This window comes from Tenrec ecaudatus, chromosome 8 (genome assembly GCF_050624435.1).
Source record: "Tenrec ecaudatus isolate mTenEca1 chromosome 8, mTenEca1.hap1, whole genome shotgun sequence".
In the NCBI taxonomy this organism is placed as follows: Eukaryota; Metazoa; Chordata; class Mammalia; order Afrosoricida; family Tenrecidae; genus Tenrec; species Tenrec ecaudatus.
Genome location: NC_134537.1, coordinates 145238158 through 145262038, shown reverse-complemented (window position 1 = coordinate 145262038; position 23881 = coordinate 145238158). Strand labels below are relative to the sequence as shown.

Sequence of the window (23881 nt, the reverse complement as noted above, 5' to 3'; positions counted from 1 at the left end):
TTTTTCGATATGTTTTGAACTATTTAAACTATTTCAATTTTAAAATAGAGAAATGAATGTCTATAGTTAGTAAACTCTCGTTGCTGGTGTCAGCTGGATCTTAGCTGAAGGTAGAAAATACCAGCAAGATCTTCATTTATGTTTTATTGACCGTGCAAAGGCAGTCAGCTGTGTGGATCATACGGAACTTGTACGTGGATCACGAGGCCATTGTGAGAACAGAACAAGGGAATATTGCATGTTCTTAAATCAAGAGAGGTGTGTGACAGGTTTGTACCCTCTCACCATAGTTACTCAGTCTCTATACTGAGTCAATCACCAGAGAAGCTGGCTTAGATGAAGAAGAATGTGACATCAAGATTGGAGCAAAGCTTATTAACAATCTGTGATATGCAGATGACACAACCTTGCTTGCTGAATGTGAGGGAGACTTTGCTAATGAAAATCAAGGAGTGAAGCCTTCAGTATGGATTACAACTTAATGTAAAGAAAACCAAAATCCTCACATTTGGACCAGTAGGTAACATGATAAATAGAGGTTGAAGTTGTCAATGATTTTGTCTACTTGGATCCTATAATAAATGCTCATAGAAACATCAGTCAAGAGATCGAAAGATGAGTTACATTAGATAAATCTGACGTACAAAACTGCTTTAGAATATTGAAAAGCAAGTGGATGGCCAGTCAGGGTGCAGTATAGCAACGATGAAACATACAATTTTCTTCTAGTTCTTCAATGCTTCCTTCCCCCACTATCATGATCCCAATTCTACCTTACAAATCTGGCTAGACCAGAGGTTGTACACTGATACAGATAGAAACTGTAAACGCAGGGAATCCAGGACAGATGAACCCCTCAGGACCAATAATGAGAGTGTAGCAATACCAGGAGCGGAAGGGGAAGGTGGGTAGAAAGGGGGATCTGATCACAAGGATCTACATAGAACCCCCTCCCTTGGGGATGGACAACAGAAAAGTGGGTTAAGGGAGACATTGGACAGTATAAGACATGACAAGATAATAATAATTTATAAATTATCAAGAGTTCATGAGGGAGGGTGGCAGGGAGGGAGGGGAAAACTGAGGATCTGATACCAAGGGCTCAAGTAGAAAGCAAATGAGGATGGCAACAATTGTACAATTGTGCTGGACGCAATGGATGTACGTATGGATTATGACAAGAGTTGTCCGAGCCCCCAATAAAATGATTTTTAAAAAAAGATAATGAAAGTGTGGATTTGAGAAAATCAAGGGGGTGTTACTTTGAAGACTAAGGTGCACCTGACCCAAGCCGTGGTATTTTTCATTGTCTCATATGTATATGGAAATTGGACATTGGATAAAGAAGACCAAAGAAGAGTGAATCCATTTGAATTGTGGTGCTGGAGAAGATTGAATTTACCACGGAAAGTGTTCCTTGGAGGCGAGGATGGGGAGTCTGCATCGTACATCCTTTGGACATGCTGCCAGGAGTCCAGTCCCTGGAGCAAGACATCCCGTTTAGTAAAGAGGGCCAGGGAAGAAGGGAAGGCCCTCAAGGAGACGGATTGACACTGTGGTTGCAATAATGAACTCACAGTTGTGAGGCTGGCGTGGGACCAGGCAGTGTTCCTTCTGTTGTGCACACGGTCACTATGGGCCGGAACCCACTCAATGGCACCTAACAACAACAGGACTAGCTGTGAGTCAGATTTGATGTCAACAGAATAACTAGTCAGGCAAATTGGAAACTTTTATTATGTAAGTTTCATGCTGTTTTAAAATTAGGGGGTGGGTTTTCTTTCTTTTTTTTTTTTTTTTTTGAGGGGAGAGCTTTCTGTCATCACAAAAGAACTGCATCATCTGACAGTTAGGATTTTATCAACCAGAGCATCGTACCATGAACATGGAAAGTTAGCTACTTAACCTAACTCTCCGGAGGAATATCTTTAGTCTAGTGATACTGATCAAATCAAGAAAGGAAAACAGACAAATAGGGAAAATTGTTATTCTTTTTACAATTTATCCATATACTAAAAACTCTTGGTATGAACTCCTGAGTAAGGACCAGTTCTACTCTGTCTTACGTAGGTTCGCCATGAGTTGGAGTAGACTCACTGGCAGTGTGTGTGTATTTATAGCAATTTTCTCCTGGTTGGAGCATTGGATTTGGTAAGCCAAGATTCATGTGGCTCATGCTGCCACTTTCTGGTGTATAATTTGGGGCACAGTATTTAACCTTGGTGACCCTTCATTTAATAATCCATCGAATGAGGATAATGAAGACTAAATGTTGAAGTTCCTAGGTATAAAATAAATACCTATTTGAATCCTAAATGAGGTGAACCTATGCCTTTCTAAACTTACCTGTTTGGATGTATGAATATGGGAATTTCTTTACTATAGAGAAATCAACCACTGATGACGATGTACAGAAATCAGATATTTCATCCAGTAGCCAAGGAGTGATTGAAAAGGAATCTTTGGGGCCTCTTCTCTTGGAGGTAAGTGTTGTCATTGACCCAGAAAGTGATCAAAATCTCTGTTCTCGCTAATTTGTTTTTTCCTCTCTCTTTGTTATATAACAAAGTAAAGTTCAAGCATTTCTTAGAATTATAATGAAAGCTGGTTGACAGTTGCTGTTTTACAACCGAGTGTGCCCACTGAGCATGAGAGTTTTTATAAACGCAAGCTACAGTAGTCAGGTGGAAACCTGAAACCCACTGGGTGGTTTGAGTTTATTTCTGGCTGGGCTCGCTGGGCCAGGAAAGCTTTGTAGAATGACTGACTGACCCAGCTAGTGCTCTCTCTGTTGACTACAGAATTCCAATTTTGATAAGAGGTACCTCGCTTTATTATCAGGGGAGTGGTTTTCAAAAATTTGCTGACTAAAAAGTGTTAAATGATTTGTGTCAGCATTCTAGGGAAATGCAGGATTTTAGCAAGCCTCTACCACACTTTGTAAAGTGAGGAACTTGTACACTCGAATAACCACAGTGTAACACCTCCTCTTTTCTGTCTCATTTTTGCTCTCTGTCCTCAGCCCAGATGTTTGGTTTGAAGTAGGCCCATGGCCCTCTTAACCCCCCCTTGAATACATGCATGTATAAACATAACACGTATGTGCACACACATTCTCTTGTATTTACTTTCCTGCCCTTCCATGAGGTCCACCCTTCTGTTGTACTCTACTTAACCACTCAACGTTCACAGGCCTTTTTATTTTTAATGCTTTTGTACTTTTCCCCTCTTACCCTATCTACGCGCCTTATGTATTAATCCTAGTTTCTTTGCCCCTAATCCTAATGTGAGAACATTAACAAAATTCAGTTCTTTTCCCAATACCATAAAGATCTATTTTCATCATTTCACCCTTTCTCACTATACAGCTGGTACTAGACGGGAACGTTTTACCATGTGCACATTTTAACCTTCCCTCTTCCCAGTACTCCACTCCTCTACTTTTAACCAGTGAGTAAATATTTTTTGTACTTGGATTGGCCGCTGTCCTGTATGGCACACATAGCTGAAGTGTCCCACTAAGAGCTCAACGGTTTGTGACCCAGACCCACCCAGAGAGGCCGCAGGAGACAGGCCTGGAGATCTGCTGCCATCAAAGGCCGCAGCCTGGAAAAACCTGTGGAGCAGCTTTAGTCTGCACCCCTGGGGTCGCCGAGTACGAGCACACATGGCCACCAGCAACAACTGCCAACCTTCAAGTGTGACCGGTAGCTGTCGTGTTAGGCAGCACTGGTAGATAGCATGTCCATCATTACAGACAGTTCTGGTTGCCAGCATTGGTCTGGGGGTGCTTTTCTAGAGGGACCATCTGTACCTGTAAAAGTGCGAGTGTACCATAATATGAGAAATGCTAACAATTTTTAACAGTGTAGAAAAGCATGAGTTAAGAATGAAAACATTGGATGGAATTTCATGACATGTAAAGAGAGATTGGTAGCCGAACTTCGCAACTCAAAAACATTTTATGCATACCAGCAGTTCAAAACCACCAGCTGCTCCTTAGGAGAAAGACAGGTCTTTCTACTCCTGTAAAGAGTTACAGTCTCAGAAACTCGAGGGGCAGTTCTACCATGTCCTGCAGGGTTACTTTGAGTTTGCATTGACATGATAGCAGCAAGTTTGGTTTTGTTTTTTAAACTGTATGTTAGAGTCCTGGTTGTGTGTGGGTTACATGTTGAGTTGCTAACCTCAAGGTTAGCAGTTTGAAACCACCAGCAGCTCCATGTGAGAAAGATGAGGCTTTCTACTTCCATAAAGAGGTAGTCTGAGAAACCTGCTGGCGCAGTTCTACCCTGCCCTATATGGTTGCTATGAGTAGACTGGCTGGCAGTTCAAACCTACCAGCTGCTGTACAGGAGAAAGATGGCACACTGTTGAAGTCAGAGTTTTGAACCCACCTAATGGTTCTGAGGGAGAAAAGGAGAGGGGCCATCTGCTGCCATTAGAATTGCAGCCTTGTGAACCCTTTGGGTAGTTGTACTCTGTCCTATAGGGTCACTATGAATTGGAATAGATTCAATGGCACACAACACCTCAATTCTGATTTTAATAAAGAATCCCCTGGTGTACTGTTTTGTAATTGTGCAGGCACTGCACAGTTCTGTTTTCCTTCAGTGCCTACATAATTGTTAAGAAGCATGGTGTATTCCGAGAACATTGTGTAGTTTCTGATAGGCAGGTGATGCCTAGTGAGGGCTACGTCGTCACTGAAAGCCTGTGAGAAGCCTTGAGCAGCGTGAACGCTGCTGTGAGGTACAGATGGGCCTCTTGGAAGGTCCTGGTGCCAAGAGAAACCTCGCAGGCGGACTGTGTGAGTGCCTCTTTCATGAGCGACCTACTGTAAAAACTTGGAGAATAGATACGTTCCCAGAAGCACACGTGGACGTTAAATATGTGTGTGTGTGTGTGTGTGTATGTGTGTGTGTACACACACACAACATATGAGGAACATGAGGACAAACATTAGCAGATTATACTACTCTGATTTTTTGGGTTTGTTTTAGAAATTAGAAGTCATAGATAATATTCCCTGAAATATTCCCAATTATTATCACTTGGGAGTGAGATTTTTGTTGTTCTCCTATCTACTTTATTTTTCATATTTAAAAATATATGTGATGTCTATACAATATTTCATTTGTAATAAAAAGCAAAACATGGAAGTTAAATTGTATTTACATGGATTCAATTCGTAGCTAACAGCGTTTTAAACAATTTCACTTAAAACTGGATAGCTGTAATTTAATCATCACTTTCCATGTAAACTGCAAGACAAATAAATATGAGGGGCTTCAAAAAGTTTGTGGGAACGTTCCGTTTTCTTTTAATTTCCTTTCCCACAAACTTTTTAAAGCCCTTCTGCTGTGCAGAGAATGCACTGTGAGATGTATAGCTAATCTAACTTTTTTTGTTAACATTTTATTAGGGGCTCATACAACTCTTATCACAATCCATGCATATACATACATCAATTGTATAAAGCACATCCCTACATTCTTTGCCCTAATCATTTTCAAAGCATTTGCTCACCACTTAAGCCCTTTGCATCAGGTCCTCTTTTTTCCCCCCTCCCTCCCCGCTCCCCCCTCCCTCATGACTCTTTTTGCTCTTGCTAAAGAACTTATTAGCACTATTTTTAATGATTGTGCTTATTTTTAAAATGTTTGTGATTCAGTGCTTTGAGGATGTAGTTCTAATCTCAGTTATTTTAATATGTGGTTTAAATTAATTGTCTTTGCTGGAAAAGACACTTCGTAAAAACTGAGGTAGATGCAAATAGCAAAGTGTCATGGATGAGTTTACTGAGTCATAATGTTCATTTTAAAGCCCAACCCACCCATTCTGCAATGTTTTCATTGAAATTTTAATCATCTTTGAACTTGAACTGTGATTTTTTAAAACTAATTGGAAAGTGTTGCATTTTTACATTTTGAATAAATTTTTCTTCAAACTCCACTGAAATTCTGGGAGAGTTCTAAAATTCTTGTATTTTAATTTTAAAAAGTTCTTTTCTAAGCTTTGAAGCTGAGGATATAGATAATTTTTTACAAGTGATACACTATTTTTTACATGCTGTTTCAATAAGTGGTTTTTGTGTTGCTTTGTTCTATTTTTAAGATCAGTTTACTTTTCATTCATTGTTCTAATTCCGTCCTAATGGTGAAGGGACAAAATGAAGTGTTCTTATTTTGTGGAAAATGTCTTCAAGCTAATGTGTTATCATGTCATCAGAGAAAAGGCCAATAAATTTGGGATATTTGCCCTTATAAAAAGCAAAACAAAAACAAAGCAAAACGAAGAAAAATGGGCTTGTCCATCTTTGCTAGCACTGCTTTCAAATGTTTTGCTGCAAGATAACCAGCAATACCCCTTGTAAGGATTTTTTTAAATACTTTTATTGGGTGCTCTTACATCTCTTATTACAATCCATACACTCATCCATTGTGTCAAGCACATTTGCACTTGTGCCACGGTCATCATTTTCAAAGCATCCTATTCCCACTTGAACCCCTGGTATCTGCTCCCCATTACTCCACCCTTCCTCTCCCGTCACCCCTCCGTCATGAGCCCTTGATAAGTTATAGATTATTTTTTCCATATCTTACATCATCCTCTGTCGCCCCTCACACACTCTTCCATTATCTGTCCCCCTGGGCGGGGGTTCGAGGTTGATCCTTGTGTTGTCTCCCCCTCCTCCCCCACCAAAATCCTCTTGGTATTTCTGCTGTCCTTGTTGGCCCTGGGGGTTTTTTCTATCCTGGATTCCCTGTGTTGCAGGCTGTTATCTGTAGCAGCGTGCATGCTCTCGTCTAATCAGATTTGTAAGGTAGAAGAGGTCACGATAGTGGGGGGAAGGAAGCACCCAAGAACTAGAGGAAAGTTGTGTGTTTCATCAGTGCTGTACTGTACCCTGACTAGCTCATCTCTTCCCTGTGACACCTCTGTGAGGGGATGTCCAATTGTCTACAGATGGGCATTGGGTCTCCACTCCATGTCCCCCGTCCCATGCACCTTGGGTATGGTTTTATTCTGGGTCTTAGGTGCCTGATACCTGATCCCATCAACACCTCATGATCACACAAGCTGGTGTGCTTCTTCCTTGTGGGCTTTGTTGCTTCTGAGCTAGATGACCACCTGTTTATCTTCAGACCTTTAAGACCCTAGACGCTATATCTGTTGATAGCTGGGAACCATCAGGTTTCTTCACCATATTTGCTTATGCACCCATTTTGTCTTCAGCAATCTGTTAGGAAGGTGAGCTTCACAGAATGCCAGATTGTTAGAACAAAGTGTTTTCGTGTTAAGGGAGTACTTGAGTCCTGGCCCAATGTCCATTTGCAATATTAATTCTTAGTATATAGATATGAGTACCTAGTTCTATTCCCCTCTCATTTTATATATATATATATGTATATATATATATATATATATATATATATATATATATATATATATATAATGTTTGCATATGTACGTGCTGCCTGTATTTAGGTCTCTATAAATGTCCTTTGCCTCCTGGCTCTTTCCTTTTACTTTCCTCTTGTCCCATCATCATGTTCAGCCATCATTCATGTTTAGTCATCCCTCGCTGCTCCATTGCCCTTGATTGAGCCCCACTAGGCATCATTGATGTAAGGATTTTTATGATCATCTCAAGTTTTGTTCAAGTTTCTTTAAATGCTCTACTTTTTTCATGGTCTTTTTATTTTATCCCGCACACCCCTTATTATTTTTATTACTTCTTTCTACATTCTGCAGCAAGTACATTTCAAGAAACTAAAGAATTACTAGTAAATACCACTGTCATCCTCTGCATTCTGCATCTTCCCTCCGTATGCCACGTGGCTTATGATATGTGGTTCTCTGGTTGAGTGAGGTTCCAGGGTGTCAGTATGTCTATGAAGCCTAATTCCTCCCTAATGGTTCCGATTACAATATAAATGGAGATCCTGGTGTTCTCTTTCTGCACGCCAATGGATCTTATGTGCCCCTTGGGACACATGAGTCTTCTTTTAGAGACCCTGTGTCCTCTCACTGTGTAGGAGGTCACTGTGATTTGGCTCCTGTCTACCTCTCTTAGCTTATTTCCTGGCATAGGCCTGTCTTGAACTTTGTACTCCAGCAGCTCCACACTTCTTATTTGTTTCCTTCCTGTGTCATGTGCCCCCATTGGCTTTTACTGCCCGCCTCTCGTCTTCTCTGCTTTCTTTCTCACACTCAGCCTGTGAAGGGAGGAGGGTCTCTGCAGTCTTTCTTTGCCTCCCACACCATAACTCAGGCTTGATAGCCTGCTATATGCTCATGGGATATTTTGTTTGTGTTATAATGAAGTATCTCTGAAATGTCATCTCACAGCTATTGTAGTATGTTTCTCTCTCTTTCTCTCCGGTTGTACCACAAGTTCCCTGAGTCATTTTCTTTTGTTTGTTTCTCTGAAATCATTTTATTGGGAGCCAATATGGATATCCTATCATTCCATAGTTTGATCATGTCAAGTGGTATTGTACAATTACAACCACATTCAGTTTCAGAACACTTTCTTCCTTCTTGGACTCCTTGATATGAGCTCCTCTTTCTCCCCTTGATATAAGAACTCTTATTTTACTTGTTAGCTCAGTAGGCTATTCAGTCCTGGGTTTCATACACCGAAAAACAGCAAAACCATATAACAAAAATTCCAGAGGTCTGCCCACAATGACAAAATACATCAGAGATAAATTGGAGTATGAAAAAAAATGTTGAAAACCACATCAAACCCAACATGTAAAAGAGGTGGGATCAAGTGACAAGTTGTTCAAGTTAGGTTTATCATTTTGATCTCCAGTAGTCATCTCTCCAAGACTCTGTTTAGTAACCAGTTTATATCCATCCCTGCATTATGGAGAGAGGGAAATCACTGGAGGCTTATTCCCTGTGTAGATCTCACAAATGTATCTGGGCATTCACTGGTCATCCATAGCATTCTGCAAACCAGAATCTCTCTTTTAGGCTCTGATACCATTCCCTCCTTCAGCTTTGGATTCTGTAATTTACAATCCTTGGGTCATGGGTGTTGATGTGCTTCCTCCATGTGGACTTAGTTGACCTCTCACTCAGATGGCTGCTTGTTTGGAAACAAGTCTTTAAGACCCAAGATGCTATTCTATCTGATCGCTGGACACCAACTCATTCCTTCACCACACTTTGCTATAGCACCCATGTCTTCTGTGTTCCATTTATATATTTATTTATTTAGACAAATCATTTTATTGGGGGCTCTTACAACTCTTTTAACAATCCATGCATCAATTGTATGAAGCGCATTTGTCCACTTGTTACCATCATTATTTCCAAAACCTTTTCTTTCTACTTGAGCCCTTGGTAACAGCTCCTCTTTTCCCCTCTCTGTCCCCCACCCTCGTGGACCCTTGATAATTTATGAATTATTTTTATTTTCATATTTTACACTATCTGCTGTCTCTCTTCTCCCTTGTTTCTGTTGTTCGTCCCCCTGGGAGTTGGGGATTGTATGCTGATCATTGCAATCTGTTCTCTCTTTCTTCCCCTTCTCCCCACACCTTCCCTCTACTCTCATGGTATCATACTCTCATTATTGACTCTGAGGGGTTTATCTATCCTGGATTCCAAGTGTCAAAAATTCTTATCTATACCAGTGTACATGCTGTAGTCTTGTCAGATTTGTAAGATAGAACTGGGGTCATGAGAGTGGTGTGGAGGAAGCATTAAAGAACTAGAGGAATGTTGTGTTTCCTCAGTGCTGTACGGTACCCTGGCTGACTTGTCCCTTCCTTGTGACCCTTTTGTTGAGGGGATGGCCAATTGTGTACAGATGGGCTTTAGGTCTCCATTCCGACCCCCCTCATTCACATCGAAATGGTTGTGTGTTTTGGGTCTTTCACATTGATAGGATCTTTTGTTCTGGGTCTTTGATGCCTGATACCTGTTCCCATTGACACCTCATGATCACACAGGCTGATGTGGTTCTTCCATGTGGGCTTTGTTGCTTATTAACTAGATGGCTGTTTTTTTACCTTCAAGCCTTTAAGACCTCAGGTGCTATATCTCTTGATAGCCGGGCACCATCAGCCTTCTTCACCACCATTGATTTTGCACCCATTTTGTCTTCAGCGATCGTGTTGGTAACGTAAGCATCACAGAATGCCAGGTTATTAGAACAAAGAGTTATTGCATTGAAAGAGTACTTGAGTAGAGGTCCAATGTCCTTCTGCTACCTTAATACTTAACATAAAAATATATGTGTACATAGATCTATTTCTCTATCGTTATATATAAATACATTTACATATGCACATGCCTTTATTTAGACCTCTATAAATGTCCTTTGCCTCCTATTTCTTTTCTCTATTTCTTTTTACTTTCCTCTTGTTCCACTATCATGTTCAGCCTTCATTCGGGTTTCAGTAATTCCTCTCAACTACATTGCCCTTGATCAAGCTCCACCAGGCATCCTGTGCCCTCCTAACCTTCAATTTTAGATGGCTTGTTGTTCCCTTTTCTCTGAGTTTGTTGTGTGTCAGAGTTTTCTACTCTACTCGTTTAGCAATGGAAATTTAGGTTGTTTCCAGATCTTTGTGATTGTGAATTGTGCCGCAGTAAATATTAGCGTGCAGGTGACTGGTTGCAGTCTGTTTCTTACTCCTTCTGGGTATATGCTCAATAAGGGATTGCTGGGTTGTTGGGTAGCTTACTCTCCATTTGCTCTACATATCGCCAGTTCACTTTGCGCAGTGGCTATACGTGCATATCTACAAGACCACTGCTAGTGGATGAGCATTCCTCTCTCACCACATCCCCTCAACATTTGCTGCTCTGACTTTTTGAAGTGGGCTAGCCTCAGGGGTGGTAGATGGTATCTCATAGTTGTTTTAATTTGCATTTCTCTGGTGGCTAGTGATCACGAATATTTTCTCATGTTTATTGGGAATTTGAGTGTCCTCCCTGGTGAAACTTCTGTTCAGGTTCTTTGCCACCTTCTTAGAGGGCTCTCTGCTTTTTGCAGGCTAGTAGAGTATTGTATATTTTAGTAATAAGCCCTTTGTCTGATGTGTAATTGCTAAAGATCTCCCATTCTGTGGGTTCTCTTATTAATTTCTTGGTGAAGTCTTTCTATGCATACTGGTGTTTTATCCTCAGTATATCCCACTTGTCAATTTCAGCTTTGTAAACCTATATATTCCCTGTGCCAAGGTTCGCATGTTTGTCCAATTCCTTCATTAATGGCCCTAATAGTTTTGGGTTTTACTTTGAAATCTGTGATCCACCTTGAGTTTGTACGTGTGCATGGGATGAGGTAAGAATCTTGCTTCATTTTTCTGTATATACGGAATATACTCGTGTATAATCCGAGTTTTCAAGCACATTTTTGTGGTAAAATTAGGTACCTCGACAGATTTTCAGGTCAGCTTATACTCAGATGTATACGAGATATTCATTTTTTCCAGCACCACTTGTTAAAGAGGGCATCCGCTTGCCATTTGATGTTTTTTGGGGCCCTGTGAAAGATCAGTTGTCTATATGCTCCTGGTTTTATTTCTGTGTTTTCTGTTCTTTTCCATTGATCTGAGTATCTGTCATTATACCAGTACCACTCTGTCTTGACAACTGTCACTGTGTAGTAAGGTTTAAAGTCAGGTAAAGCAAGAAGTTCCTTGAGTCTTAACCTACATAATTGAGGAACAATTTTAGTGGACGGGACAATCATTTACTTCATACTTGCTACCATAAAATTTATTCCTAAGGAAAAAGGAGGTTCATTTCATATATGCATTCATGCTTACTTGAAACATCCGTGTATATAATGTTTAAAAATCTCAACCACCCTACATGACTCAACTGTCTTTTTTGTGGGGATGGGGGGTGCCCACTGTAGTCTGGGTGAAAGTTTACAGAGCAAATTCTTTTCCCATCCAGCAATTTATATGCATTCATGTTTTGTGACAGTAGTCATAATCGCCTGAGTATAACCGTATTCTGCCAATTCCCTCCCTGGGTTCCTCCACCCTTACCTGCCTTCTGAGTTTGTTTGTTGTTTTGGGGTGGGTTTTTTTTTTTTTTTGGGGTAAATGATGCTCTCTGGACACTCGGCTCTTTTTAAATAGAGAAGTGTATATGCTGTCACTATTTTTCCTTTTTATCTTCTAACCTCCCCACTCTTAATCTTTTGTTTTTGGCCTTTGCAGGCTTTGGATGGATTTTTCTTTGTTGTGAACTGTGAAGGGAGAATTGTATTTGTGTCAGAGAATGTGACCAGCTACTTGGGTTACAATCAGGAAGAGTTAATGAATACTAGCGTCTACAGCATACTGCACGTGGGAGATCATGCAGAATTTGTGAAGAATCTGCTACCAAAATCACTAGGTAAAAAGAAGTTTGTTTTTTAAAAGAATACTACCACTCTATAGCTTCTCCTTATATATTAAGTATGTCATATACAGTATTAATTACTACCACACTTAATAGGTAGTATTGCATGGTTTATTGTAATATATAACTGCATAATGTATTTAAGATTTTTTTTCTATGTAGTTTCAGCTTATCGCAAGGAATGTCTTAATTAAACCCACCGTGTTGTCATTTGAGGTCCTCTGCTGATTGTTTTCTGTGAAACAGACAAGCTTGGGAAGGATGGAGAAACCATATCAATTTTGGCATATCATTTTGAACGCTTTTCCTCATAGGATGACCTCCTGGCCCCCTTAACCCCGTCTGAAAGTATAACAACACTGAATTTGTTGATGTGGAAGGGAGTAGAACAGTGTCTGCCCGATGTATAAGTCTGAAGGTCTGTGCTTGCATGAGTGCTTTTATATAGGAATTGAGTTACCACTTGGAGTAGTTTGAACCTTTATGGTAAAACACTTCAGGATGTTATATACTTTGTAAAAGTGTGGAAGAGAACAGGAGCCAGAAAACAAGGAGGAACCCAAAGGGGAAGGGTCACCAGGTAATTGTAACTTGAATTGATAACATGTTGCCAGAGTTCAAAGACCTGCCTTTTTATTTATTTATTTGTTGTCCTACAAAGTTGATGTGAGACAAACTATTCTGCTTGGTCTGTCTGCTATTACGGGGTGGGCTATATTTTTTTAAATGAGCAAAGGAGCTATTTTGGGGTCAATGTGTTCAAACGTAGACTGCCTTCAGCCCCACGGCCTGCACTACTAGGAAGCTTTCAGGGCACCATGGCAGAGGAGGCATCTGCCGTGGGGCATGAGTACCTGCTAACTGTTCAAAGTTGGACTGGTTTGGGGAACACTCAGCTTCTTTTATTGCATCCCAGGAATTCCAACTCAGAATCCTCTTAAAATATACAAGGGGATACCCCCCAAAAAAGATTCCCACCCCCAAAGCTATGTAATTATTATTATTTTTGTTTTAACAAAACAACCTTATCACCTTTAAAAGTACTCTCCATTACATTTAATGCATTTGTCAAATTTGCAATTCCATTCCTGGAAACATTTTTCTAAGTCATCTGTTTGGATGGCTGACAGCACCTCCCTTGTTTGTTTGTTTTTGCGCCTCTTCTCCATCCTCAAATCACTGTCCTGTCATGTCCCTCTTTGTTCGCGGAAACAAAAAGAAGTCGCACAGAGCGAGGTCAGGTGAGTAAGATGCATGAGGCAAGAGAGGTATGCTGGTATTTGGCAAAAGCTGGCTCACTGAGATTGCTGCGTGAGCAGGTGCGTTGTTGTGGTAGCAAAAGCAGCCCCTCATCTACCACAAAACAGACCTATTTTGTTGCACACTGTTAGGCTATCTTTTCAGAACCTCTAAAGAGAAAGCTTGATTAACAGTCTGACCTGGTGGAATGATCTCAAAATGCACTATGAGTGGACATTTTCATCCATTCAGGACGTTCACGGATGTCCAGAATGTGGTTTCATTTGACAATTCAAGTTTTCTGAGATGAGAAACCCACTTTGAGTTTTTTTCATAGCGCTGTCCTCGTAAGCTGTGTTCAACTTCACAGCAATTTCTGCAAGTTTTCTACCCAAGCAGGAAGCAACATTTCATAGCTTCACGCTGTTCTCTTATCATCGGCCATCACAAAAGAACTAAGTTTGAGCTAAACCATTTTTATGAAAAAAATTCACCGTGACCCATGAACCTTCCCGGGCAAGACCACTGGGTGCACTAACTCAGAGCAGGATGTCCAGTGCTCGCCTAGCAGGAAAAATACATACTATAAAATCTCTGCTCTGCCCAGCGCAATTCCAGGGCTTTTGGGGTGCCCCCTTGTATATGTTATCACCCTTTTCTTACGTAAATTGGGATTTGTGACATATGATGAGGGCTTCAAAAAGTTGGTGAAAAATGGAATTAAAGAGATGGAGCTTTTCTACAGACTTTTTGGAGCCCCCCCCCATAGGATTCTAAGGTAATAAAATGGATTTGTTTGTAAGATTGCTAACTAGACTTTTTTCAAATTAGAAAAATGAATTTTTAGGGGAAAATTATAATGTAATTAGAAAAAATTATAATATGTTCTTAGCAGTATAATCTCTCAAGTTCACTGCTCATTTTGGAGTATATACGTACAGTCCAGTATATTTTACCACACACTCCCCCAACCCCCACAAAAACAAAAGCTATCTCAATACTTAGTTTAACCCATGGATTGACTCAGGCAGACATCAGCACCATAAATAAGTTAGCATGGTCCAGTTTATCCACTCCAGAGTTACTCCCAAGATTGTGGGGGGAGTAATTTGGTTGGTTGGCAATGAATTGACAACTTCATTTAGATTTGTTCCATTTTGCTTTTCTTCTCCTACTTCCAAAGCTTGAGTATTGGCTGCTAGTTTCTCGATGTGGTAGCCTCGGATGATAATAGAAATGAAGGAATTTCAGCTGATGGGAGCATTGGTTAGCCCTCTTCCCCTGTTTTATGTCAAAATCATATAATGTACGGAAAGGCAGAGAAGCCCCAAGAAGCTTCTGCTTGAAATGATCTCTTTTCAAGTTTTATTTGAAAACACAAACCTGTGTTTTCCCAACACCCAATTCAATAACAAATGGAAAAAAAGTAAAGAAGAAAGGGTCACATTACATACGTGTAAAATATTAATGTTTCAGAGTTAAATAGATTCCATTGGGGTTTCCCAGAATGATTGGAACATTTGCTCGCTGCCTAAGAAATCAGTTAATCCTGGTTCACTCAGCTGCTTCATGCGCATGTGAAAGCTGGACGGTGAATTAGGAGGGCTGCAGAAAAGCTATGTGCTTCAACTGTGGTGCTGCTGAAAAACAGGGGAGCACCTTGGACTGCCCGGAAAACAGCCAGCAGGCTCCTTGGCAGGAACGATGTCCGTCTCACAGACTTTGGACTTGTTTTCAGAAGAGACCTGGAAAAGGACAAGCATGCATGGTAGAGGGGAAGGGCAGCGAAAAAGAGGAAGGACTTCGATGAAATGGATTGATGCAATGGCTACAATGGTTGCCTCAAACATAACTCTTGTGAAGATGGTGTGAGACCAAGCAGCATTTCTTTCTGTTGTATATAGGGTCAGTAGAGTTGGAACCAACTAGACACCTAACATCACCCCCTTAGGAAACTTCCCTTCACCAAGCCAAGTAACGTGGGCAGGCCTGGGTTAATGGAGTCTCACTGATTTTCTTAAAGGCTCCTATAGACTAGCAGTAACCCTTACTTTCCTTCTATGACGTTTTCAAGGCTAAAGTACTAATTTAATTACTCTTAGTGAATGGTTTCCTCATATCTCCTTTGTGAGAGGTATGTGCTTAGTAGCCAATGTAGATTTCATTGGAAAATAGGAAACTTCCTTAGTTTCAATTTGATTCCAGTTCCATTCCAGAATTTTTTTTGTGCCGTATTTCCTCATTACACTTTCTCCTTACTTATTGGCTGCTTTATCCAACATTTTGCATTTACAACCAGTGTAAAAAATCTATTTTGCACATTCATGATAAATGCTGAGGTGCCAGGGGACACAGGCTGTGATGGTTAATGTTATATGTCAGTTGGGCTGGGCCATGATTCTCCGTGGTTTAGCAGTTATATGATGATGTCATTTGGCACTTAGAGACTGATATAATCTGATAGTTCTGTAATGATGTGTAGTCATGCGTGGTTTGTGATCTAATGTGGTCATCTTCCATTTTTGCTTCACACCATTTGCTATATAACCACCTGGTCTTTGAAACCTAACCACATCAGTAAGTGAGATGTGGGTGAATTTCTTTTTTTCAATTAACTCTAACATCAGATCAAGCTATCCTACAGCAGTTTGTTACACAGATCCTGTGTAATGAACGGTTGGAAAGTGAGGAGGGCTTTTGGCCACCACTTAGTGTAGGAGCTGAGGTAGGTCAGCAGGATGTTGAACAATGTAAGTTCCCCTGGTGTCGTTGTAGATAATACTTACATTTCTTTCCTTGGACACTCCTATAATTATTTTGTTCTGTCTTTCTGCCAAGTTTAAATACTACTGACGCATGAATTTAACTGAGCCCTTCATTTTCTACCTCATTTCCTTAAGGAAATGGAAACTTTATTTCCTTTTTGACAAGAAAAAAATACTGTATGTCCATAGTAATTAAAAATGATTGTTTTAATTAAAATCACTAGTTTAACACTTGAATTATAACATCATGGACTCTTATATGTTTTGTTGTAGAATTTTAAAGTGTAAGTGTTTTTAGAGATGGTGTGACTAACTTTTCTTTTAAAGACGAGACAGTTAAAAGTTGGAGATAAAAACCTTCCATAACATAACCGCCCACCAATGTAGGTTTGTTTCCTTATGAGGTTCTTCCTCCACCGGTTCCAGAGCACTGAGATGGAAAAAGGAAGGAAGGTCAGAGGAAACTATAAGGGAAGAAACCAACTGGAATTGTAGCCATAAAACCCTGACTGCCATCAGGATCTGAACATGACAGTGTGTGACAGACAGGCCAGTCACACCCCACCACAGTGGTTCTTATCTTGAAATAGTTTTCTAGACTGGAACTCAACTTTCTTAAACTCCATCAGTAACCATTGTTTTAGCAATTTTAAAGTAATAATTTACCAAGTAGCTACACTATTGAAGGCATGGTCCTTTCGAAACTGTAAAGTAGAGCAGGGAACAAACAAACTCGGTTATAAGATACAAAGATGATCACCTAACTTGTCTAGATAAATGTTTGGGCCACCGTCTCCTTTAGAAGCTGGGAGTCCTCTCCCCACTACAATGCGCCTGTGCACCCAGTGTTGCACATGGTTCCAGCACTCCTGGAGCCTACTCTTCAGAATCCATGACTGTCGAGTGAAAAGCCCTGCTTTAACAGCGTGCCTTTGGATTTTCCCACTGTCTTATCATTACTCGCGTGCCACAGTACACCAAGGGAAAAGCTCATGGAGTCACTGCTGCGAGATTCTGGGCATCGTTAGCTACTGCCTTTTCAATTCTTTGCCTTTCACTGTTGATACAGACTATTAATGAATTTGGGGATTTTGTAAGAGATGCTTTAAGCCAGCCCTGGTGGTACTGTGGTGAAAGCACCCATCTACTGACCCAGCAGCTTCTCTGTGAGCAGCTTCTCTGTTGGTAGTCAGTGTCTGTCAAGATCACAGCCTTGGGAAGCCCGTGGGGCAGTCCTACTCTGCCCTGTAAAGTCCCTCTGAGTTGAAATAGACTTGATGGCAGTGGATTTGGGGATGAGAGGAATGATTCACCTCTGAAAACTCCATACATTTTCTTGGTGAGCTTACCGTTTTCCAGGAGCCCTCGTGGCAGTGTCAGGTAAGCCTTGAGCTTCTTGGCACAAGGTCGGCCGTTCAAACCCAGCAGCCACTCTGTTGGAGAAAGGTGAGACTCTCTGCTCCTATAGAGCTACATCCTCAGAAAAAGCCGAAGAGTCGCTATGAGTCAGAGTGGACTCAAGGGCAGGGACTACAGTTTGCCAGTTGGGAGATGTTCATATTTACGAAAGAAGTTAGCTTTCCTCAGCATAGTGTCATATCTGATGAGTGGGTCTGGCTGTGTTTTGAGCTGAGTAGCTCCTAAGTTGATCCCTTAAAGCAGGCGTCTTCGAACTACGGCCCGCGGGCCACATGAGGCCCGCCGAGTGTTTTTGCCTCGTATTTTTTTTACTTCAAAATAAGGTATGTGCAGTGTGCATAGGAATTTGTTCATAGTTTGTTTTGTTTTTTAACTATAGTCCTGCCCTCCAACGGGTCTGAGGGACTGTGAACTGGCCCTTGTTTAAAAAGTTTGAGGACCCCTGGCTGAAAGTATGTCTTTGGTACCATCAGAGTCTGTACTTTCCACCTTACTCACGGGCACATATTCAATTTTCTTTCCACAGTAAATGGAGTTCCTTGGCCTCAGGAGGCAACCAGAAGGAACAGCCATACCTTTAACTGCAGGATGCTAATTCATCCTCCGGACGAGCCAGGCACCGAGAACCAAGAAGCTTGCCAGCGGTATGAAGTAATGCAGTGTTTCACTGTGTCTCAGCCAAAATCGATCCAAGAGGATGGAGAAGGTAAAGTACAGGGTCACTTTAAAGTGTTTTATTGCTTTTTACGTGCCTTAGGAGCAAGGAAGTAATTGAATACAGGCTCTTCTTTTGATGGCATTTTTAACTACTATATATCACAGCAGATCTTCAAACTGCTATTCATCTCTTCATTTTTAAACCAAAAACATTTTCTAACATCTGGAATCATTTCTCCTACTATGCTCCCAAATTTTTAGTTTTGAAGTGGCATTCCCACTGCAAGTGTCAGATTTTACCAACTTGATGCCTAGATATAAGAGATGCAACAGAGTGCATCTTCCCATAGTAGGGCAGGGGGAAGGCTATGGAGCACCCTTCATTTTTGGAGTTCCCAAGTTCAGGGTATAGAGAAGTCTAATTGAGATTTAAGCTGGCATTTTTAAGGCCATACAAAGAAATTTTAGGAAGAATGCTTATAAACAGATGAAAACATAATGGAAGCTCTTAGATGAATATGGCATCAATACGGGGTGTTTCAAAATGTAGTAGTAGGCGAGTTTTCTGGGTAAACTTAGACTTAGCCACGTTTAGGAACACCCTCAAATTGGGAGCTGCAGAGCCAGGGTAGATGGAAGATGTGTAAAAGGCCGTGTATTAGTGGGCCTCTCCAGGGAATGAGTGTCATAATCAACTGGGCTCTTGTAGAAAACACACATGCCACATCAGTTTCATATGTGTCTAAGGCTCGTCTTTAGCTGTGTGATACATTGTGTAGCAAACTGTATGAAAGACAAAGTTTGACAACAGAACTTTGGAAGAATAACTGCTAGGTCTCTACCTAGAGCTACCCTTTGTTGGTTACTAGGATTTTTGTTTGTCTGGTGATACATTATTAGAGTGGTTTTGGTATTACATCAGGTCCAGTAACATATTATTTTCACAGAAACGATTTGTGTCAAGTGGTGGGTACAAGTGTTTCCATCCCTTTCCCGTTCTTGTTTTGGGCAGATTTCCAGTCCTGTTTGATTTGCATTGCACGGCGGTTACCGCGGCCTCCCGCTCTCACAGGCGTGGAATCCTTCATGACCAAGCAAGATACTACAGGTACTAACCGTCAAGTTCAGCACTCTCCAACCCTGTGACTGTGGCCTCAGGACTGTGTATCCCCAATATCCCGAGTCCCCCTTTTCTGTGATATTTGGCTTCTGTTCACTGATCTTCTACTGAAAATGCTTGGTATTGTGTGTGTTAGATACGGTGGTCTCTTTCATGGGAAGGATGCTGGGGAGAAGAATTTTTTATAGTCCTGATCACAGAAGAAAGTGTTCGAAGAGATTTGGCACTGTAGCTACAGATACATTTACCTGTGAGTGGATGTGGATATGGCGACTATATCGTGTGCTGAAAGGACTTTGGCTCTTTTCTTGCCATCTGTTTCTTACACTGACTCAGAACCCATTGGTTGAGTACAGGGAAGTGTGTGCTGCTGTGTCTGATTGTTCACGGTATCCAGTGTTGGGTGGGAAAAAAAAAAAAGCAAAGATGTCATTTTGAAATGTGAAGTGTTTTAAGATGGGAAAGGGGTAAGATGGTGTGTGGGAAGCGAATAAGGAGGTCCTGTTTGAGAATCAGCTGGTTGGAGAAACTCTTAAACCCTGAACAGGAAGTGGTGTCAGCCATGCAAAGTGGGTCTTTTTGAGGAGAGGTGACGAGGAAGGGCCCTGGTGCCAGAATGAGCACCCCTGGGTGAGGGCGCAGAGGATGGCATGGCCAGGCACATGGAGAGACAGCGTCTGTGCCTTTCTTTACTCCCTTTCTAAGTCTGTCATGTCGTGTTCCTCGTCATCTCCCACCAGTGAGCAGCACTGAAAACTTCAAACAATAAACCCTTACTGAAAACCACACCTCCTAACCAAAAATAAAATAAAACCCTGGTAGTTCAAACCTATCCAGTGTCCCTGGGGGAGAAACGATGTGCCACTCTGCTTAGTAACGATTACAGCCTAGGAAACCCTCTTGGGCCTCGCTTGTGACACGGGATTTCTGCTAGTCAGAAGTGACTCCGTTTCACCAATAGCAGCAAAACCAAATCTGCCACCGAGTCAGTGCCAACTCAGAGCAAATTAATGAGGCACAGAGGAGGACTGCTCCGAATGGCTGTAAAGCTTTATAGATGCCAACTGTTTTCCAAGGAACAACTGGTGGATTTGAGCCACCTCCCTTCCAGTGAGCAGCCTGCTCCTTTCCCAATGTATACGTAGTGCTTTGGCCAAGATCGTGTAGCCGTGTTGAGAACTGAAATCTTTAGAGCATCATAGAGACCATTGCATTACCTTCCACTGAAGCACCATCAGAAGGCATCACTATACTGCCCACATGTATTATACAGAAGAGACCAGAGAAATGAAAAGTATGCGTAAAGTGTAAAACTCACATTTTACTCTTACCATAGAATTGACTGTGATTAAAAATAATAGGGTAGTTATAGTAAACAAACATTTGATTCTTAAATTTTAGTAGTACTTCTTAACTCTCCTAGAATGACCCATGTTCTTTCAAAATATAGACTGTCTTTTACAAGGAAATGTTCAACAGTATTTTTTGCCTGGTTGTTTGGTTGGTTGAACTTCCTTCTAGCCAGCAAGGGCATTCTAAATTTACCAAAATCCATGATTCTCTTCTACAATCACTGCATGACCATTTGGTACCATTGCTCATAGCTCTCGTTCTCTTGAACATGTGAAAACATACACATACTCCTTCCCTTGGTCTCTGCCTTTCAACAGTATTTTTACTATGGAACCTTATGTAGTAGCATTAAGTCCCTGCTACATCAAATTCTTCTTGATTTTTTTTTACTTTAAGAAATGAATGAAAATTCTAAGAAAATCTAAACTTTTCTATAATTTCAGTCACAGTGTTCACTGACCTTCCCCAAACTGTTCTTAAATAACAAAATCCCATCTTTGAATTTCAGTTTCTTTTCTTTACCTTGTATTTTGATGCCTGGACTCAGGCAACAAAGTGCTCAGAGTGAGGCATCCAATGTCAGAGTTTAAGCTCCAGAGCCTAGTACAGTCTTTATTTCTAAGCAAACAAAGGACCCATGTCTAAGGAAGAGAGGGAGGGTTCGTTAACATGTGGAGGCATAAACAAGTATAGAAGATTTGAAGAGCTTATGCAAGGAAAGGGAAGGTGGGGGGCAGACACCAGTCATTTCCTGAGAAGGAATGATGAGTGGCACAGAAACATCATTAAGGATTAGGGAAAATACTCAAACTTCAGTAAGGTTTAGGGAAATGTAAGTTTAGATTACTATGAGAGACCTTTTTTCCCCCCACCTGCTAATTAGAAATAAAGATCCCTGACCAGACCAATTGATGGAGTTAGTTTTAAAAGAACAGTAAGTCTTATAAACCTGTTGAATGCATGCAGATGGTTCACGTGTCTGTGGGAATCAGTGCAATTCAATATTGTAAATTGATTAAATACAAATTTAAAAAAATACAAAATTAAAAAAGAAATAATGTTGAGCAGCCACTTAACCTACAACTAGACAGTGTTTCTGGTTTAACTTTGAGAGACCCTCACACACATGGTCAGGAGATGAAGGGTATAGTGGCATTGATGATGGAGAAATGGGAACAATCTAGATGTCCACTGACAGGAAAATGAATGTAAGGACCGGGGCTGGGACAAAGAAGACGTGTACATGCATCAGAATGGCACTGCTAATTTTTAGGTTCTGAAGTTGGGTAGTAGGTTTGCAGGTTTTGTTTTACTAACATAATTCTTAAATTATATCCTTCTTACCTGTGTTACTTTGTGTCAATATGGGATTATAAAACAGATTGGATTGATCACAAACTGGATTTGTTAGCCCCTGAAGAGCTGAGGAAATAGCAGGTCACCACTACATTTATAAGAGCGTTTGTTCAGTCCGTGTAATGCCTAATAGAGCTTACTTTATTTTTTCCTGATTTGCCCTTTGTTGCCTTCAGTCCTGCTCTACTCTTATGTGGAGTACTACCGACAGCCCAAGAGAGCTCAGGGTCAGTTCACTCAGTTACTAGCAGCTCATTTGAACCAGAGCATGTACAGTTTGTTTCTGCCCCTTCCTTCCCAAATGAAGATCTAATTGGCAGAAGTCACAGAGCAAGTCAGAGGACTCTGACTTCCATTCGTCTCAGTAGTTTCCGATCTCTGTAAACTCACCGCCAGTGTGTCAATGCCAACTCATTAGGACAGGATAGAATCGTCCCAGTGGGTTTCTGAGACTGTAATTCTTTATGGGAGTAGAAAGGCCTGCCTTTCTCCCTTGAAACAGCTGGTAGTTTCGAACATGTAACTACTACACTGCTTCAGATTTTCTATGGTATGACTCTAATATTTGGATTTTCACATACCAGTGCACAATATTCTCTAAAACCAAGGCAATTTTTCATTCTCATTAGATTAGTGTAATCCATTTATGATTAGTAATAAACAGTGCTTTCTAATGCTTTTTGTTCATTACAGATTTGGGGAGGAGAGGTAGAATATTACTTAGATGTACTTGTTTTGAAATAAGGAAGGCTACTGCATGATACTCGAGACTACTGAAGATGAGGGTGCTACAGCAAAGTGTTGAAGAAAGCAGATGGTCCCCGGCTATCAATTGGAATAGTATCTGGGGTCTAAAAGACTTCTATTCAAACAAGCAGTCACATCTAAGCGAGGCATCAACTAAGTCCACATTGAAGAAACACACCAGCTTGTGTGATCCAAAGCTGATGATAACAAAATCCAAATATGATTAAGGGATAAGTATCAGAGCTTAAATTGTGAACACCCAATTTGTAGAAGACTATAGAGGTCAGTAGGAGCCCAAAATCCATTTGAAGACTATGTACTCAAGCAGATCTCCTCCGACCACAGGCAAGAGAATCAAACAGCTATACTGTCAGACACAAATTATTATAAACTTGATTATGATGGATCAAACCATGGTGTAATATGATACTTGGTCAGTTGACCTCCCTTTTGACCCAGCCTGAGTTTGCTGTCGGATCAAGTATTTCTAACTTGTTCCATGATAGAAATATCTTCTCTGGCTTTTTAAATATTGGTGGTGGCATTTTCTTTCTTAATCTTTATTTTTATCTTTATAGTATTACTTTATTTTTGTCATTTTGTTTTTGTTTTTTATTGTTTCTGTTGGGTTTCCCAGTTTGTGAACCAGAAGGAGTGGATACATACAGACAATAATTAATGCAATGATTATTGGGGATGTGGGGTGGGCGTGGAGAGGGGAACTGGATTTGAGGAGTGAACATGGAATGTGGGATGGGAGGGAGCATTAGAACCAATTATGATGATGTGTCTACAACTCTTTATAAAAGCAGTTTAACTGTGGAACTCTATGATATGTGTA

The 23881-nt window shown here is 40.8% G+C and overlaps 1 protein-coding gene across 5 annotated transcripts in view; it reads left to right on the top strand.

Annotated features, from left to right (window-relative positions):
- The window catches only part of NCOA1 (nuclear receptor coactivator 1), a 228315-nt gene that overhangs the window by 144641 nt on the left and 59793 nt on the right, over positions 1-23881 (top strand). For all 5 annotated transcript variants that reach the window (XM_075557033.1, XM_075557031.1, XM_075557032.1 and 2 more), the window contains 4 exons: positions 2386-2483; positions 12201-12378; positions 18334-18513; positions 19477-19572. In XM_075557033.1, coding sequence (XP_075413148.1) covers positions 2386-2483; positions 12201-12378; positions 18334-18513; positions 19477-19572 — 552 coding nt within the window. The remainder of the gene's footprint in view (positions 1-2385; positions 2484-12200; positions 12379-18333; positions 18514-19476; positions 19573-23881) is intronic.